This window comes from Vulpes vulpes, chromosome 2 (genome assembly GCF_048418805.1).
Source record: "Vulpes vulpes isolate BD-2025 chromosome 2, VulVul3, whole genome shotgun sequence".
Taxonomy (NCBI): Eukaryota; Metazoa; Chordata; class Mammalia; order Carnivora; family Canidae; genus Vulpes; species Vulpes vulpes.
Window position 1 is genome coordinate 41,981,476 of NC_132781.1, and position 15,496 is coordinate 41,996,971.

The 15,496-nt window shown below is 51.6% G+C and overlaps 1 protein-coding gene across 2 annotated transcripts in view; it reads right to left on the minus strand.

Moving 5' to 3' along the window:
* Nucleotides 1–178: 178 nt before the first annotated feature.
* The window catches only part of NOS2 (nitric oxide synthase 2), a 33,323-nt gene continuing 18,005 nt past the window's right edge, over nt 179–15,496 (minus strand). For both annotated transcript variants that reach the window (XM_026016246.2, XM_026016247.2), the window contains 15 exons: nt 14,797–14,879; nt 14,256–14,400; nt 13,538–13,642; nt 12,532–12,581; nt 11,984–12,158; nt 10,812–10,944; nt 9,560–9,638; nt 8,361–8,542; nt 7,012–7,175; nt 5,596–5,803; nt 3,696–3,783; nt 3,150–3,271; nt 2,716–2,864; nt 1,387–1,581; nt 179–800 (listed from right to left, as the gene is read on the minus strand). In XM_026016246.2, the coding sequence (XP_025872031.2) occupies nt 681–800; nt 1,387–1,581; nt 2,716–2,864; nt 3,150–3,271; nt 3,696–3,783; nt 5,596–5,803; nt 7,012–7,175; nt 8,361–8,542; nt 9,560–9,638; nt 10,812–10,944; nt 11,984–12,158; nt 12,532–12,581; nt 13,538–13,642; nt 14,256–14,400; nt 14,797–14,879 (1,998 nt within the window). In that variant the 3' untranslated portion in view covers nt 179–680. The remainder of the gene's footprint in view (nt 801–1,386; nt 1,582–2,715; nt 2,865–3,149; nt 3,272–3,695; nt 3,784–5,595; nt 5,804–7,011; nt 7,176–8,360; nt 8,543–9,559; nt 9,639–10,811; nt 10,945–11,983; nt 12,159–12,531; nt 12,582–13,537; nt 13,643–14,255; nt 14,401–14,796; nt 14,880–15,496) is intronic.

Consider the following 15,496-nt stretch of genomic DNA (forward strand, 5'->3'; position numbering starts at 1 on the left):
TGGATATGCACAAAGTTCCACATGCTGCCCCATACCTGGTGGCCATTTCTGAAAAGCAGCCTGGCCAAGCTAGTATGTCCCTCTTGGGGGGGTTTGGGTCCAGGTGGTGCCATCCACCAATCCCTAACTCTGTCGAAAGGAGCTGCTTTCCCTACAAAACACCCACACACACATACAATGTGGTTAAAATAAAATGCATTTCATATAAATATCTCCATCAAGGAGTCATACAGGGAGGGCCCAAGTGGCCCTTAAGAAAAGACTGGGTTTCTGTTTTGTTTTGTTTTGTTTTTAAATACAGAGTTATAAATAACTGTACACAGGGCAAATAAATACAGGGCAGGATGACATCGTCTCCTGCTGGTCACTCAAAGTGGTGTAATCAGATGAAAGTGCCATCCTTCTCACCCATCAGCTGGGCCTGGCACTGCAGATTTAGTCTTCAAGGGACCTGGAAGGCCCAACTCTCCATTACCTGGAAAGGGTGGGCTCAAGGGAGACAAGAGGTTCCACTCAGTCCAGGGTGCAATACAGTCCAGGTCAAGTATCGGGTTTGGTGGGGAAGCAGCTGGGGAGATAAGATATGAGGCTCGGGGATGCAATTTCCTTCCATCTCCCCAGGCCCTATGCCCTCGGATAATTGAGAGTTGGTTTCATCATTCAATTCTATGGCAGCAACTTTAACTTCTTCCGTGGGCTGCTGGAACTCTGGGATCGCTGGGCTGTTTTGCTGCACCATCTTTTTTCACCTCGTAGGGAAACACAGCACCAAAGATATCTTCATGATAGCGCTTCTGGCTCTTTAAGGGAAAACAGAATCAGGGTGTCAGCTCTGCTGATCCAGCCACTTCTCGTTCATTGGGTCCAGGCTAGGACGAGCCCCTGGGGCTCCCCCAGCTTCCTTATCACACATATACCCACACACCATCTGCCTTCACAACTGTCACGCTTAGAGTGTACTTGAATCCCCCTAGACTAACTCCCATCAGCACCTGAGCTGAGGTGAACCACCTGAACAGCTTGCCAAGCCTGCCTCATGCCTGTCCCACAAGATGCTCCAGGAAACATAGGCTCTGAGATAAATACATTAGGAAAATGCTGCATACTTTCTCCCAATCTTGAGGAGTCACGATGCACGGTAGCACGGTAGAGACTCTGAGGAGTCTTGTCATAAAGCAACGTGTTGCCTTTGTTTAATTGAGCAAGCAGACCAGGATAGGACGGGCAGGCCTTCTAACAGCCCATCTAGCTCAGACATCCAGTCACCTCTAGGATTCCTTTGAGTTTCAGGACTAGAATGAGCCTGATTCCCCTAGATCTGACTCTCCCAGTCCTGGCTCCCCTGTCTGTGTCCTTGAGCTGCAGCCCAAACACCAGCTGCCATACCTTAAGCTGGAAAAAATAGTCCTCAACTTGCTCCTCACTCAGGCTCAGCTTGGCAGCCACCAGGTGCTTCAGGGTATGGGCCACATCCCGGGCCATACGCACATCCCCACAGACATAAAGGTGGCCCTGCTCCTCATGGAGCATACGGAGCACCTGGCTGGCCAGCTGCTGCCGCAGGATGTCTTGAACATAGACCTGAAAGCAGAGGAAATGGTGGGTCCAGGTCCCCGCTGCTGGGGTGAAGCTTGCAGTCAGGCCTGATGGCCAGGAGGCGGTTGTGGGGGGCATGATGGGCTGCAGGGTGAGTGCCATCCCAGCCAGAACCTTGCCCAGGGATCAGGCTCAGGATGAGGAGTGCACCAGCATCCTGCCCAGCCCAGCTAGAGATGAACGTTGACCACCACCCTGGCCTCAAGAAGCTGACCATTCAGTGAAGCTCCTGCATTTACTTTGAATTTTACCATGCTGGAGAGAGGCATCAATCAAGCCACTCCCCCGCCCAGAGCTCTGAGGCCCACCTGTGTGCATCCCAGAAAGGGAGCCTCTTAGTGCAGACTGTTCATGGAAGCTCCACTGTAACTCAGAGCAGGGCACAGTGCGCTGGGCTCCCCAGTCACACAGAAGTCTAGGAGCCTCTGCTCTTGTTCCACACAAGACACCCAGTGACCCCAGCACTGGACACAAAACACTGGGTCTGGGAGGAGTCTGGAGAGAACAAATTCTCAAGGGCTGAGGTAACAGTCTGTTCTGACTCCTCGTGTTTCATGGGGCTAAGTGCTCCCGAGGGCAGCTGGGACCATCAGCGGGGCATGGTGTTTAAGCATGAAGCCAGCCTGGGCCACCTCTTCCCAGGCAGATGTGCATCCCAGGTGTGCATCCCAGCCCCTAATTCGTAGCAAAGCTGGGCACTGGGACTAGCCCACCACGTGACCCTGTTTATTCCTGAATGGCTCAGGGCTCGTCTCTTCTCCTGGCAAACACAATAGCCTCACAGCACTGCTCTGATGGTTGTATAACTGCCTCTGTTTTAGAGCTAAGATGAAGGCTCAGCGAACAAGGGGCTTTTGGGGAGCCGGAGTGCACCAGTCTGTGCTCTTTTTTTTCCCCCAAATATTTTATTTATTTATTCATCAGAGACACAGAGAGAGGCAGAGACATAGGCAGAGGGAGAAGGAGGCTCCCTGCAGGGAGCCCGAGGTGGGACTTGATCCTAGGACCCTGGGATCAAGACCTGAGCCGAAGGCAGACGCTCAACCACTGAGCCACCCAGGTGCCCCCAATCTGTGCTTTTAAAGCTCCACCTGCTGCTGGGGCAGCTGCCATACTTACCTTGGGCTGGCCAGGCAGGCGAGAATAGGCTGTGTGCACCTCATGCAGCACCCCACTCTGGGCCATCTCCAACATCTCCTCCCGATACAGGTGGTCCTCATCTGGGCGGCGGCACCCAAACACCAGGGTCATGCGGCTGCCCCGGAGCCCTGCAAGACCCAGCAGGCTGCAGTTACCAGGGAGGCCACCAGAGGGCGGGCCACTGCTCCAGACCTGTCCAGCCAGATACCCCCAAGTGTCCTACCTAGTATTGTCCCCACTTTACAAATGTGGAAACCCAGGCCCAGAGTGTTCTGATCACTGGTCCATACAGGCTGAGGCAAATGGGAGAGCAGGTGGAGGCACAACTCTCCAGTCGCTGTAGTTCTACTCCCAGGGAGATGCCAGGCCACCTGGTGCTCCCTCCCCGCCTTTAGGGAAGCCCCTAACTGTACCTTTGTGCTTGATGTCATGGAGCCGCTGCTGCCAGAAACTGCGGAAGGGGGCGATGCCTGTGCCAGGTCCAATGAGGATGCAAGGACGGGAGGGATCCTCGGGGAGCTTGAAGTTGCCGGCACTGAGGGGGACAGATGGAGAGGCTCAGTTCTCAGACACCCTGGGATGGATGCACAGTTAGACGGGGACTGGGGAGCCGAAGGTGCGGGGGGGGGGCAGTGGTAGCGTGGTGGGGGTGGAGAAGACAATGAGCTCAAATTTGACTTCCCAAGTCCTGTAGGCTGTTTCATTTCCCCTGTCCAGGCACACCCTCACCTTGTCCTGGGCTCCTTTTGAAAAAAGGCTGAACCTCATTGTACTCTGGGCCCCCCACCGCTGTCCTCTCTGTCCCTACTGGAGACCCTGCCATGCTCTATTGCCAGGGGATAGAATGGAGAGGCCCCGTGGGACCCCGATGCCTTCTTAAGGGCCTAGATCTCTCCCTTTCAAACCACTGCTCCCAGGGCCAGTGGTCCTACAATGGCTGGAGTGGAGAGGGTGCTTACCTTCGTACAAAGCAGGGTACTGGGTCTTGGGGCTTCAGGTTGCTGAGCCATGTGCTACAGACACCATGGTGCAAAGGACCTTGGCCATCTGCAAGGACAACACAGACTTGACCAACATCATCCCCACCCTCCCACCCCTTGGGGGAATGAATTGTCCCAGAGGCTCCTCCCATGCCAGTGAGCCTCCTGCAAGTGCCCACTCAGGCACTCTGTGGGTTTTAGTGAGGGGGCAATTCTCCTGGTTTTGTGGTTCTCCCTCTATGCAGCCAGAGTTGGGGAAAGCTGAAAGGCACCTTAAGAAGTGTGCCAGCCTCTTATCTTGCCATTGCAGAAAATCTCAGAGAAGCAAAGTGATTTGCACCAGGCCACTCAGGTAGTAGTCAAATCAGATCACAGCTTAGCTTCCCTGACTCCTACTCCAACGTTCCTTCCAAGAGTTGCTCCAGGGACCCTCCCAGCCCACCACTCAGCTCTGGTGGCTGTAGCAAAGAGTGGCCCTGCAGGGTGGCCATAGTCACTGCCCCACAGTGTCTTCATGAGGTAAAGCCCTTGCTGGTATGAACCCTGAGTGGTAGCCAGCCTCTTGAGCATCCTGGTCTGCTCTGACACCTCTCTCCCTGGTGGTTCCTCTTGGGCCTGTGGAAACCCCAGCTTCCTTTGGGTTACATTCCCTTTCCAAAGGCCTGGCATTTAAAGCTATCCCAACCAACCTGAGAAGCCCCTTTTTCCCTCAGAATGGGATCTGGCTCTCATAAGATGTACCCACCCCAGTCCTGTCTGAGGACTGAGAGTTGGCCTGGGAAGATGTCCTCCAGCAGAGCAGACAAAGTCTCTGCCCAGGGTTTAGAAACTGTGTGATTGTACTTTTCACCCAACTTTGCCAACATGGACAACGCTGCATTACAGAGGGCAGGGCAAGGGGACAGTCCATCCGGAAGGGAGACAGGTCCAAGGAGAAAGGTTTTGGACCACCCAGGCTATGTTAGCCCATCCCCTAACCTCTGCCCTCAGAGCACCCTATGCTTCTTAGCACCTGCATAATGACACTTGTCTATTTCTACAAGTCTCTCTTCACTGCCCCATCTAGACGAGAAGCTCCATGAGGGCAGAAGCTACATGTACCACGTTTCTACACTCAACATCATGACAAGCGTAGAGAGGTATGAAATAAACCACTGCTGAGTAAGTGAGTGAGCAAGCAAGGCATAATCCCCTCCGTACCCAGCGTAGACTATAAGGAATACTAAGACCCACTGGGCTCCCACCAAGTATTGGGTGCTTTCTCCATTTGATCTCATTAAATCATCCCAGCAGTAGCAGGACAGCAGAGTGAAGCAGGGTGGTCCAGCAATCAGACTGTGTGGGTGTGAATTCCATTTCTCTACTTGCTAACAGTGTGACTCTGGGGTTTACCCTCTTTTTTTTTTTAAGATTTTATTTATTTATTCATGAGGGACACACAGAGAGGGAGAGAGAGGCAGAGACACAGGCAGAAGGAGAAGCAGGCTCCATGCAGGGAGCCCAACGTGGGACTCAATCCCGGGTCCCCAGGATCAGACCCTGGGCTGAAGGCGGCGCTAAACCACTGAGCCACTCAGGCTGCCCCTGGGGCTTATCCTCTTTATGTCTCAGTTTCCTCACCTGTAAAATGCAAACAGTACCCACCTCCTGTGGTTACCGATAATACATATACAGAGGGTCTGCTTGGCGCCTGGCTCATAGTAATCTCTCTATTATTACATAGTAATATCTCTATGCTTACTATAACATGCCTGCTACTGCTATTAACCCTCTGGGAGGTAGGTTTTTAACTGATGAGGAAATCATAGCTCAGAGATGTTGAGCAGCTGCCCAAGAAGTAGCAGGATTGGACTGCTCCAAAGCCTCTGCCCAGCCTTACCTCGGGTGGGGTACACGAGCACAGCCACCGTGAGGTGGACCTCCATGGGTGTGCAGTCCCTGGAGGAGCTGATGGAGTAGTACCGCGGTTTCAGAATAGGGAGCTGGGAGAGCAGGAAGCCAGCAGACACCCGCAGGGATGGGAACTCCTCCAGCACTTCCAGGAAGGTGGGACTGTTGGTTAACTTCCACTTGTTGTACTGTGAGGGCTGAAAGCCAAAGGCAGTGTGAGCAACTCGTGGCATGTGCCCCACACGGAGGCAGGAGGCTGTCACAATCCAGCATTCATTCATTCGCTCATTCACTTCCTCAACAAACACCAAGTGCCAGGCGCTGTCCAGGGTGCTGACACGACCAAGCTGGAGAGAAAATGGTGTCCATCCTGGAAGAACTCAGGCCAATGAGTAGTATTTACCTAATTCGTGTGCTTAGAACTCCACCGTCAGCCACCGGTGGGCAAGAGTCACACCTTATTATAATCTAATTTTGGACAGGGCTTTGGAATCCTACAGACCTGGGTTCAAATCCTGACTGGGTGCCTTTATGGCTGTGGGATCTTGTCCCAATCAGTTAACCTTTGTCACATGAGGATAGTGTCGTCTCCCTCATGGGGACGTTGTGAGAATGAAATAAGAAAATGTGTGCTGAGTTAGTACAGTGTGGCCACAGGATAACGGCAGTGGAGGTGGCTAGAATCAAGTTAATTAGTGAAGATGATGGTAATAATACCATCCAGTGCCTTTTGCAGAGGCATAGGCCTAGAAATTTGCAGGTGAGTTAATGCATCCTCTCATTAAGTTATTAACTCTATTACCCGTCTGTTACTATGTCCACTTTTCCATTCATCCTCACCTTCCATCCTCCGACACTTCCTAAGTTCCAAGCTTATTCCAGGCTTGGGGAATATACAAAGACAAGACACTGTGCAGGGCAAGGACAGTTCATCTGGGGCAGGAGACATGTCCAAGGAGACAAGGTTCTGGTCCTCCCAGGCTATGTTAGCCCATCCCCTATCCTCTGACCTCAGAGCACCCTATGCTTCTTAGCACCTGCATAATGACAACTGTCTATTTCTACAAGTCTCTCTTCACTGCCCGTCTAGATGGGAAGGTCCGTGAGGGCAGAAGCTACATGCACTGCATTTCCTGGTAAGGCTGGGCAGAGCCTACATGACTCTCCTTTTCTAGCTAATTTTTAATGAAGTGCACATTGGTGGCATCCCGCAGACACTCAGAAAATTTCAGTTCACTTAACACAACTGTGTCCTGGATATAGAATGGGAGAGGATACTGACTTCCCACCAGCTTTTGACAAGTTTCACTTTGGGAAGCTGAGTCGGATTCCCCCTTGGAGGTTAAAGACCAGCTCTGGGTTCTGGTGCCCCCTGACTCTGGGGCTCCACCAACCCAACTTTTACCTGGCACAGGATCTCCAACCTCTGCCTCTCGGCCTCTTCTGTGGCCAGCTGTGCCAGCTTTCGGAGCAGCAGCTGGGTTGGGGGAGTGGTGATGTCCAGGAAGTAGGTGAGGGCCTGGCTGAGTGAGCATGGAGGCAGCCGCTTGTCTCTGACCCAGTAGCTTCCTGGACAGGGAAAGAAGGAGTCAGGAGATGGTGAAACAGCAAAACAAGTCTTTCCTGAAGGGGGATAAGCCTCTGGGGAAGATACCCTCCGCCTTTCAGCTGCAGGGGAGAGAAGACACTGAATTTCTGTCTCCAGGAATAGCGAAAGTGCTCCTCTACCCAATTCATGTGCAAGAAAGCAGTGCTCAGAGGTAGGGTTGCTAGGGAAGGCTGATCAACAGCCCTCTGAAAGGCCCCCAAGTTGACATGATCCTAAAAATTACACACCAGAGTTCGGTTCCTCTCTGGTTCAGACCTGAACTAGAGCAAAACACCCACAGGTGAACTACAGACTCACAGTGACTAAATTTACGAAAGACTGATGTATTCCCCCTGCCCCCCCAGGCCAGTAATTCATTTAGAAAAAAGCCCATGACTGCAGTCCCCTGGGGCTATGCAATAGGTACTGGGCAAGCAGCAAAGCAGCCCAAAGCGTCAAGTCCCAAGGAGTCCCAAGAGGCAGTATGCAGGGGGTCATGGTGTGGACAAAGAAATAAAGCCTTGAGAGGTTGACTCATATGCCAATGGTAATGCAGCTAGGAAGTAATGGATCAGGGACTTGAACCTTCAAAGCCCAATAATATTACACCGTTCCCACATTTCTCCATCATGTCATCAGGCAAACCATCAACACGTCTATTGCGAGGACTGAAGAGACAAGACATGTAAAATGGTGGCATCTAATAATTACGCAGGAAATACTAGCTGCTACTGTTGATGATGATGATGGTGACAAATACTCTTGCCTATCTGCCTCCTGTACTAGGTAGTGAGCTTTCTAAGCGCAGAAACTGGGTCTCATTCATTTTTGTAGCCCAGGGTGTGCCTTGTACATAGATGCAACTGACTAGTTAAAATTTCAATGGAAAAATAAATGAATCTATCAATTAACAAAAAAATGGCCAGGTGAGCAAAAGGATGAAAGGAAAGAGACTCCCCAGCCTGTTGGGCTGGGCAGAGAGCCCTAGAGGAGCATCCCTTCTGTTTGCAAAGCTGTATTAGCCTAGGCTTGGGTGTTCCACCCACTCAGCAGGAAGGACAGGGTTAGGCGCCCACGGTGCAGGCATGGGACCAGCCCAAACAGCGGGGTTGGGAGGCTGCTGAGGAGGCAGGGCGGATGCTGGGGCCACCGTGCTAAGGTCTCACCCCTCTCGCTGAGGGTCTCCAGGTGCACAGGCTGGTGGGGTGCAGGGCTGTCTACTACTCGCTCCAAGATGCCTTGCACCAGGGCCAGCTGGTTGCCTGGGAAAACTCCGAGATGTTCTCCTGGCAGGTAGCTCAGCTCCTGGCTGTCCTCACAGGAGAGCTCGACCAGGAGAGTGGTGCGGCTGGAGAAGGGAAAAAGAAGCCTCTGGTGACGCCACCAGGATTTCCTCCAGAGCTCCCTAAGGGGCGGGCTGGCTTCCTCAGGAAATGTGCCCTCTTTCATTTTCCTGCTTAGTTCCGTGAACACAGGTCAGGTGACCAGCCCCCACTGAAGCTGGGGTGCTCAAGAGGGCCTGTGGCCAACCAGGCCTGGGCTTCTCTGTGGGAAAAGGGTGGGCCGCAGCCTCCCGGTGCAGCACTCCCGAGCCCACCCAGGCTTGACTACACCCTCCATCTAAAGAGAGCATCCCCCCTGGGAGATCAGTGGCCATTAGGACAAACCCTTCCTTGTCCCCAGCACAAATCTGGCTCTCATTAGAACAAAGCCGATTTTCTTTTCCTTTCTTCCTTTCTTTCTTTTTTTAAGATTTTATTTATTTATTCATGAGAGACACACACAGAGAGAGGCAGAGACATAGGCAGAGGGAGAAGCAGGCTCCATGCCGGGAGCCCGAAGTGGGACTCAATCCCAGGCGTCCGGATCATGCCCCGAGCTGAAGGCAGACGCCCAACCACTGAGCCACTCAGGCATCCCCAAAGCTGGTTTTCCTAATGATTGGGGCGGGGGGACAGCACAGATGAACAAAACCCACAAGGAATGCATAACACCCATTTCTCCTGGTGGGGAAATGTCCTTCCCTGCCAAAATTTTTCCTGAAAGTTCTTAAGAGCCAAATGGTTTGAGTTTCTCTTGCTCTCCACCTTTGGTGAAAGGGTTTAGTGACAAAGGGCAGGTGGTAAAGCAGGTGCCTAGTTCTCAAGCTGGAAAACCAGTGTATGGTTAATGGAGACCAGACCTAAAGGCACTGGAGGTCACAGGAGTTACGAGCCAAGCTGGTCCTACTGATGGCATCATCGCTAATGCTGTGTACACCTCTCTCCTTTCAAACACTGACTGGCTCTGGTCTTTTGTTTTGTTTTGTTTTGTCTTAAATTAAACTGGCAGAACATCACCCAAGCAGCCCGGTAGTCTCCCCTACCTGGATTTTGGACTCTGTAGATTCCGTTGTGATTTGAGCCTCAGGGTGAACACGTTCTTGGCATGCATTCTGCTGAGGGCTGTGGGAGACAGAGACGATAAAGAGAAAAAGTGGCTCTTAAGTGTTGGTGGGGGTAGCCTCCATGTGTCTGAGTCAGTTTTACCTGGACACTACCTGGGGGTGTCCCTCTGTGACGGTAGTGGGGTTTTCTTTTTCCCTGCTGTGTTTCTGAATCACAAATAAAGACCCTTGGACTGACAGGGGTGTTTGTGACGCTGCTAGGTGCGGAGGAAATACACTAGGTGCCCAAATATGGGCATTTCTGAGCCATTCCCATGGCCTGGCATCCGCAGGAGAGCTTAGCTGAAGTCGGGCCTAGGCTAACCATGCAGGAAAACCACAATACTGCTGTACTCATGGTACAAGAAAAGAGGAATCACAGTGTCCAGAAGGAGAGTTTACCAACGGCAGCCTAGGGTTGCCTCTGCATGATGTTCTTTGCGATAGTTTACAATTCTTGGCTGCTGTCAGAGCTGGACAGCTGGGGCTCAAATCCCAGCTCGGCCATATGCTAGCAACTTGCTTCACTTCTGTGAGCTTCAGTTTCTTTTTACTCTTCTTCTTCTTCTTCTTCTTTCTTCTTCTTCTCCTTCTTCTTTCTTCCTTTTCTTCCTCTTCTTTCTTCCTCTTCTTTCTTTCTTTCTTTCTTTCTTTCTTTCTTTCTTTCTTTCTTTCTTTCTTTCTTCTTTCTTCTTCTTCTCCTTCTCCTTCCTCCTCCTCCTCCTCCTCCTCCTCCTCCTCCTTCTTCTTTTTTAAAGTAATCCCTGTACCCAGTCTGGGGCTTGAACTCATGACCCAGAGCTGCTCCTACCAACTGAGCCAGCTGGGGGCCCTGGTCTTTGTACCCTTCTTGCAAGATGAGTGTCAGGGCTCACTGAGAGTGGGCAGGTGAGGAGCCCAGCACAGTGCCTGGCACATAGGAGGCTCTCAGTTGGTGCTGGTTCCCTTTGTCTCTCCACCACCCTCCCAGGGCTTCCTCCTGAAACAGCCTCCCTCAGAGATGAAACAAGCTCTCCAGTCTTGCATGCCAGCAGGCTCTTGGATACGAGATAGAGAGAGGCCTAGCAGCCCTAAGCCAGCTGTCTCTGTTCAGAGGGTCCTAGTGGTCTCCTGGACCATAGACCCCAGGGTCAGAGACCTCCACCCCAGCAGGAAGGGCAACCAGTCCCGTGTGGTGCGGCAAAGCAGGTACCTTTGTTGAGGTCCAGAGGCTGCGAGTCCTGCACGAGCCTGTATTGGTGTGGGTCCCAGGTCACATTGGAAGTGTAGAGCCTGGGGATCTGAATGCAGTGTTTGCCTCGCACATCAAACGTCTCACAGGCTGCCTGGAAGAGGATGGAGCAGGCCGGTGTTAACCACTGTCATTGTGGTTAACAATGTCGATGTCATCATCGGCCACCATTTTGTAGGTCCTTACAAATCAGTAAAGTGCTTCCTGTAAAATTACTGAGCACATGGATCTGATAGAGCTGCTACAAGGACTCAAAGAAGTGGCTGGACTTAGCACACAGTTGTTACTGCTATTAGTATGGATATTAATACACTATCTCATTTTACCCACATGCCTGAGCTCTGAGATTTGATTACTCCCATTCTCCAGGTGTGGAGTCATGTGGAGGTGGTGTGGGCCTGGGAACCAGGTCTGCCTTGACTCAAGCTGGTGTTCTAAGTACCACTGCTGGCTGAAATGGTCTGCTTACATGAGGAGGCTTTTATTATTATTATTATTATTATTATTATTATTATTATTATTATATTTTAAGATTTTATTAATTTATTTGAGAAGAATGAGTGCAGGGAGGGGCAGAGGGAGAGGGAGAGAGAGAATCCCAAGCAGACTCCCTGCTGAGCACAGAGCCTGACAAGAGGCTCAATCCCATGACCCTGAGATCATGACCTGACCTGAAATCAAGAGCCGGGCACTTAACTGACTGAACCACCTGGGGAACCCCAATGACAGTTAAATTAGGGGTGTCAGGCCACAGGAAGCAAAAGTCTACTGAGATTCTGACATGGATCCAAAGACTCCACTGCATGGTCCCTGTCCCCAGGCTCTCTGTGGTTGGGAGGCTGAAACAGGGCAAAGTCATCAAGAGGTGACCTGGACAATTAGAGGGTGAATATCTTAAACTGAAAAAGCTCCCTGAGGGTGGGGGCATCTCAGGGCTCTTCTCCCATCCAGGGACACATGTCTAAAGTAGGGTTCTGGGGGGCTGAGGGAGAACAGCGGTGATCTGAGCCTTCAGGCTGATGCCTACAGGACCCGGCAGGGGTCGTGCCACCCAGGATGCACAGATGTCCTGGGCATGAATGGGCTGTGGCATCCTTATCCCTGTGGTGAGGCAGCTCCAGCTACAAACTGACCTTGAAGGTTTGCACGGCCCAGCAGCGGAAGGCTTCCTCCTGTCCACTGAGCTCATCCCCTTCCCCTATTGGGGCAAGCTGAGAGGCCCCCAGATGTGATAGCTTCTGGTCGATGTCATGAGCAAAGGCACAGAACTGAGGGTACATGCTGGAGCCGAGGCCAAACACGGCATACCTGCCCGAGGAGGACACATACACAGAGACAGGAGTGAGCCCACCCATGCAAGCACTATGTAGCACCACCCACCCATGAGCCACCCTCAGACACTTCCACTCCAGCTGGGCACAGCACCGGCCAGTGCACGCCATCTTCTGGTCCTCTCCAGCTCCTAAACCTTATCGCCAACTCCCATGAGTTGGTCTGCAGATCTGTGAGAGGGACTTGGTTTCCCTGGCCTGACTCTTAGTACACTCTGACGACAGGATCTCTCGGTGCCTGGACATCTTGGATAAGACCCCCCCCCCCTTATACACAACCAGTACCCTCCCCGGAACCCTTAGGTCCATCAGGCAAGGCTTGGACAAGTGGGAGTGGGGAGAAGCCTTACCTGAACTTGTTGGTAAGCTCTTTCAGCATGAAGAGAGATTTTTTTAGTTTCTAGAAAGAGGGAGAACCACGGAGTTCTTAGGACAAGATTAAGAAAAGCACTGCTTTAGTCTTCTTCTTCTTCTGGTAGCCCATTTAAAAACTGGCCACATCTGGCAGAAGAAGGTTCAAGACCCACAAATGAAAGTCAGTTTCTGTGTAGGGACAGTTTCCTGGGGCTGAGGGAGAAGTTCAGCCTTAGCAACTCATGCAGGCCTGTCCCTTGGTGGGGGACTCAGAACAGCCCAGCCCCATCCAGCTCTGGCAGAGGGCAGGGCTGCCTTGCAGCAGGGCATCTTTAGAGGATCTCCTGATGGGGCATGAGCCCCTCTTCCTGTTTGGAACCTGGTAAGAATGATAATTGATCCCGCACTCCCTAAGATAACCCTGATTTCTGAGGAATGGAATGTGGAATGTGACCCAACAGAAAGAATGTCAAATCACATGGTAAGAAAGTATTCTCTTTTCTGTAATTTTTTTAAAATTTATTCCTGTTTCTACTATTTTTATCATCTTTATGAAAACTAGGGAGATCCTCAGCTTGGGGCTCTTGGAGCCCAAAGACCTCGAATACTTGCCTATTACTCATTTTAAAAAACAAAGCCCGCTACGGCCAGACAATAGTAGTTAGCTCAAATTCAAGAACTTTGGCTCTCATAAGATTTATTTTGTCAGCTTTCCCTTTGTGATAGTGATATAATGTTTCCTTTAGACATAAATTTTTGAGTTTAAAAAGGTGAGTCAATTTACTTGAAAATATAAAGTATGCCATTGGAAAGGCATCACGTACATACGGTGAGAATTACAAAGAAGGCAGGTAAATGCTGGCAGCCCAGAGTGATCTGAGCACTCATTTCCAAATGTCCTCCTTAGGACATGCTAAATCCCCAGATCCTTTCCTTGGCTCCCTTGGGGCCTGGCATCCCCCACAACCCTGCACCCAGACCACTGGGCCCCAGGCCACCCACCTCTCCATTGCCAGGGGAGTCTCCGTTCCCAAACGTGCTGGTCACCACCAATAGTAGCTGCTCCTCCTCCAGGTGGCTCAGCTTGTACTCGTCCATGCAGAGAACCTGCAAGGCCCCAGGGGTGGACATCAGCCCTGCGTTCCCAGGCCGAGGCCCTCTATGCCATCTCCAGATGCCCTGTGCTTCCTCCCCAACCCAGGAGACCCCTTATCTATCACCTGTTTCCCCCCACCCCGCCCACGCCCAGCACCAGTGTGGTACAGGGGTGAGGGTTCTGTGAATCCCAGTCAAATAAACCTATATGAACACCTCGCTCCTCATCCTCCTACCCCTCTCAAGCCCCAACACCAACACTTCCACAAGCCCTGGAGGGCTCGTCTTCAAAATCCTGCTAAGTCCCAAATGAAAACACTTCCACTGCTACTCTGAATTCTGAGTGTGTGGACGTATTTTCCACACACAAAAAATATATAGAGAGAGACTCGGATTAAGAAAGTGTTTCTCAAACTGTGTTCCCATGCAACACCCTGGAAAATGTATTTACTATGTAAATCTGGGAATCCCTGGACCCAAATCTATCCTTCTATCCCAGATTTACAATGTACTTCAGCACATCCAAGGCTCTGGGACATTCAGGGGCAGAACAACCACTTTAACTTTTGCCAACTTGTCTGTGCACAGGCAGAGAGAAAGGCCCACGTCCAGCTGAGTTCACTACCTTGGGGTGGAAGGCACAGCTGAACAAGGCCCCTAGGTCCCGGGCTAGCGTTTCTGACTTGCCCGTCTCTGTCGCAAAGAGGATTGTGACTCTGACTCGGGATGCCATGGTCTTGCGCATCAGCATGGAGGCAAAAAGCACAGCTCTGTGTGGACAGACAGACAGACACTGTGCTGACTCCACCCTCCAGAGGAACACAGGGAGTAGGGGGAGCCCAGGAGAATGGGAGAGGGACTGAGTTCAAAGTGTGGCAGGACAAGGGAAAGGAATGCACATATCTTACCAGCCACTGACGCTGACCTGTGGCCCTTCTCTTTCCCTCCCCTGCCCGACACGCTACTCAGCCCCAGGGAAATAGAGGACAGGCAAGGTTGGCCTGATGGTGGCAGGTGGTCCCCCTTGGCGTCTGGACCTCTGCCAGCCAAACTCCGTAAAGATCATCATTTCGCTTTGTTCCCTGCCCGTCAAGGCCTAGAAGGGCAGGCTGCCTGGAAGGAAGGGCTGCTGCTCAGGTGTGTCAGCTCTGGCCATTCTCACTTACTTAACCAAGACTTTAAGTTGAATCTTTCTCCTCTGGGGTCTCCGCTTCTCATCCTGCCACACGTGGGTTTTCCAGGCCTCCACCTCCAGAATAGAAGACAAATGTGAGGCAGGTGGGCCCTGGTTCAGCTCGGGCTTGGGGATATGAGGGAGCTAGAGGACCCTTCATGCCGTTTGTGAGGTGGGGGTCTCTGGATGCCCCATGGGGGAGGACAGGGGCTCTGTGTCCCTCAGAGTCACAGCTCCAGTAACCAGTTTAGAGCCTGCACACACCGGGATGGGGTCAGTTGGCTTATTTTCCACTAGTGTCTCCCCAGAAGGAAGAAGCCCCACTTCACTTTCATTTTTAGTGTCTAATCACTAGGCAGGCCATATGACATAGAGTCCAAACCGGGTACCTTTGAGAGTAGAAGGAGTGTCTGTCTCTATGGCAACAGACACAAATTGTCCCAGCAATCAGTCACCCTACTTAGTGTCAAAGTAAGGAACCTCTTGCCCAAATCTAACCAAAGTCCTTTTTAACAAAAAAATGAACTGGTTTCAACAGGTAGCAGTGATAGAAGGCACTCAGGGTTGGGCATACACCAATTCATAGGATCCATACCACTTCCTATAGTGGAGTTAATGCCCAGTGTTTTTAGAGTAAGAAGAGCGGGGCCTACATGGGTGAAAAGACCCACCCAAGATCATATGGCTAGGAA